The 2,792-nt window shown below is 54.4% G+C and overlaps 1 protein-coding gene across 1 annotated transcript; it reads right to left on the bottom strand.

The window, feature by feature from the left end:
- Positions 1-707: 707 nt before the first annotated feature.
- LOC119346743 (peroxidase 2-like) lies at positions 708-2,127 on the bottom strand. Its single transcript, XM_037615922.1, has 2 exons — positions 1,786-2,127; positions 708-1,677 (listed from the first exon to the last, which is right to left on the bottom strand). Exons 1-2 carry the CDS (start codon positions 2,125-2,127, stop codon positions 934-936), a joined length of 1,086 nt encoding a protein of 361 aa, XP_037471819.1. The 3' UTR covers positions 708-933.
- Between the last annotated feature and the right edge of the window lie 665 nt (positions 2,128-2,792).

The raw sequence follows: 2,792 nt of genomic DNA, 5'->3' as shown, positions 1-2,792 counted from the left end.
AGAAAGGAGATGCATTAATGGAGGTGGTGTAGTTAGGTAGGAGTAATGAAGAGAGAGAAAGGTGGATAAAAGAGAAAGAGTAATGGGGGAGAAGTATTGAGGAAGAAGAAGAGTGAGAGTGGGAGCATGTGGGGGAGGTAGGGGAAAGGGAAGAGAGGAGGGGGAGGGGAGGCACGGGTGGGGAAAGGTGATGGGTTGGTGCGGGTTTGCAGTAGCGCGGGAAAAGAGAAACGCGCTGCTGCTAAATAATGAGCAGCAACGCACTTTGGGCAACGGCGCTACTGCTAACAGTGACAAATTTTTTTACCAATTTGAAATGTAGCAGCAGCGATCCCAGTAAAAGCGCGCTACTACTACATCCGTTGCAGTAGCGCGGTTCAGGCCACGGCGCTACTGCTAAATGGAGCTCGGTGAACACCGCCGGTAGATATTTGTAGCAGCGCGGTTTACACAGAGCGCGCTACTGCTAAAAACTTATCAGCAACGAGTTTCCAGCACACTCGCTACTACTAATTAGCAGCAGCGCTCCTTTTTGAGCCGCGCTGCTGCTAAGATTTTGTGTATAGACTTTTCCCTAGTAGTACCCTCATCGAAGAGATCAAAGAGCTTCTCTCCTCACATGATGAACTTACTGTGGTTTGAGCTAATCGAACCGCAAATTCTGCGGCAGATAAACTAGCTAGAAATGGCTGTCTGAATAAGTCATGGAAGACTTGGTTCGATATTCCACCGGATTATATTTGTGAAATTGTCGTAGCTGAGGCCACTTAGATAATAAAAGGCAGCAAGGTTGAATCGCAAAACACACACACACACACCGAGTTTTAGTGTGAGAAAACCAACAATGACAGTAGCTAGACGAAGTTACATCTCGTCCATCAGGCGATCCCGCCATGGAGCCGGCCAGCCACCCCGCGTTACTACTCGCCAACTTTAGTTGTTGACTCTTGAGCATACTTTCCTGATCTCTGCGCCTTGGTCGGCTCTGTTCTTGATCCCGATTTTTCCCATATTCTCCATGGCTCTTTCAAACTTCCTCTCCCACGCTCCTGCCCTGTTTGCGTTTTCTCTCACCTGCGTCATCGTTTCCGTCGAGTTGAGCACGGCGTCCGAGGTGAACAACACTTTCCTGTCGATCACGTTCTCGTAGTACTGCTTATCCAGGACATAGGGGGTCACATCGTCTTGGTTCACATTGGTGTCGTCGTTGCCGTTGCACTGGGTCCTGAGCTTGGCGGCAAATGCCGGGTCCATTTCAGAGAAGCGGCTGGAGAAGAACATGCAGCGGGCACGGCCGATTGTGTGCGCGCCGGAGAGCGTGACCATCTCGTCTGAGGTGAGCCCCTTGGCCGCGAAACTCGCCTGGAGCTCCGTGACATTGGAGAAGGGCCCGGGCAGCTGGTCGGTCTCGTTGGCGAAGGACTCGCGCCCGTCGTAGCGGCCACCCGGCATCCGGATGTTGATCCTGCGGTTGCTGAGGAAGTAGGACGCGTCGCGGGCGGCGAAGGCGACAATGTCGGCGCACGAGACCTTGCCGGGGCAGGCGGCCTCGATCGCCGCCTTGGCCGCGTCGATCACCTCGAACCCTCGCAGGCTGTTCTTGTTCGGAAGGCCTTCCCTCTCCGTGTCGCTGTTATTGGAGTTGGTCGTCGTGAGGAGGACGGAAGCATCGCACCCCTGAATATAACATTATGACATAAAGACCTCGTAAAGAACATGTTGATCTTCTTGAACGGCAATGCAGTTAGCTAATAAGCTAGAATAATCGACGAGCTGTGCTGGTACCCGAACGAAGCAGTCGTGGAAGAAGAGACGGATGAGCCCCGCACCAATGCCAGGGTACGCGGCCACGGCGTCCCTCACGGCACCCCTCACAATCCCTTCCGCTCTGGGGCAGTACGACCTCGACCACCTGTTGTCGTAGTAGCCGTGGCCGAGCCCTAACCCCGAGGGAGAACGCCCCCGCTGCCACGGAAGGCTTCTCGTCCTGGAGCCGCGAGAACAGAGCCACGGGTTGTAGGTGGGTAGCCTCAGCCAGCCGTTGAAGCAAATGCTGGCGCCCTCGCACGCCGCCGGCCCGGCGAGGAACGCGGCCAAGACGACGAGCGCTGCGAGCTTAGTCGCCATCTTCCTTTCGCACTAGCCACTAGAGAGATGATGATCGTTTCGTGTCGTGTGTTGTTTGCTCTGGCTGGGTTACGGATGACATATTTATAGGGTCGTCCCGGAACCGACGACGACGAAGGCATGCAATAGGCACGGCCGCGTTTCGTGGGCGACGCACGTTGAGATGGACGCGAATTTCCACCGGAGCGGGCGCGCGTACAGTCAGCTCAAGCGGCTGACCGGCGACGTTAGATGCCATGTCTCCTCCTGTCGTCGAGGGATCAAGTTGCTTACTGATTGCGCGTCGGCCGTCTGATCGGCCTCGAGATCTCGCGGTGCCGGTGTGCGTGGGAGGTTGACCGTTGAATGCTGCAAGGGATCAGTGCCTCCGCCTTGCTCTCCTCGCCGGCCGGACTTGTTCAATATTGAGTGGAAAACGTCAAGAACCATTCCATGCAGGCATGATGTGCTGAGAAAGTGCTGCTCTGGTATACATTAACTGCATATAGGTTTCCTTTGACAATCGCATGGAATGAATCACCTGCGAACCTGCGCTTGCAGAGTGCATGTCTCTTGCAACTTGAATTAGGCGAAACAAGCATAAAAAAGCTCGGATACTGCGTGATTAGCGATGACCTTATAGTGACCTAAAGAGTGGAGGGGAATTTTTGGTCTATGGGACATAT

The sequence above is a fragment of the Triticum dicoccoides genome, unplaced genomic scaffold, assembly GCF_002162155.2.
Source record: "Triticum dicoccoides isolate Atlit2015 ecotype Zavitan unplaced genomic scaffold, WEW_v2.0 scaffold4864, whole genome shotgun sequence".
Taxonomy (NCBI): domain Eukaryota; kingdom Viridiplantae; phylum Streptophyta; class Magnoliopsida; order Poales; family Poaceae; genus Triticum; species Triticum dicoccoides.
This window is presented reverse-complemented; position numbering and strand designations above follow the sequence as displayed.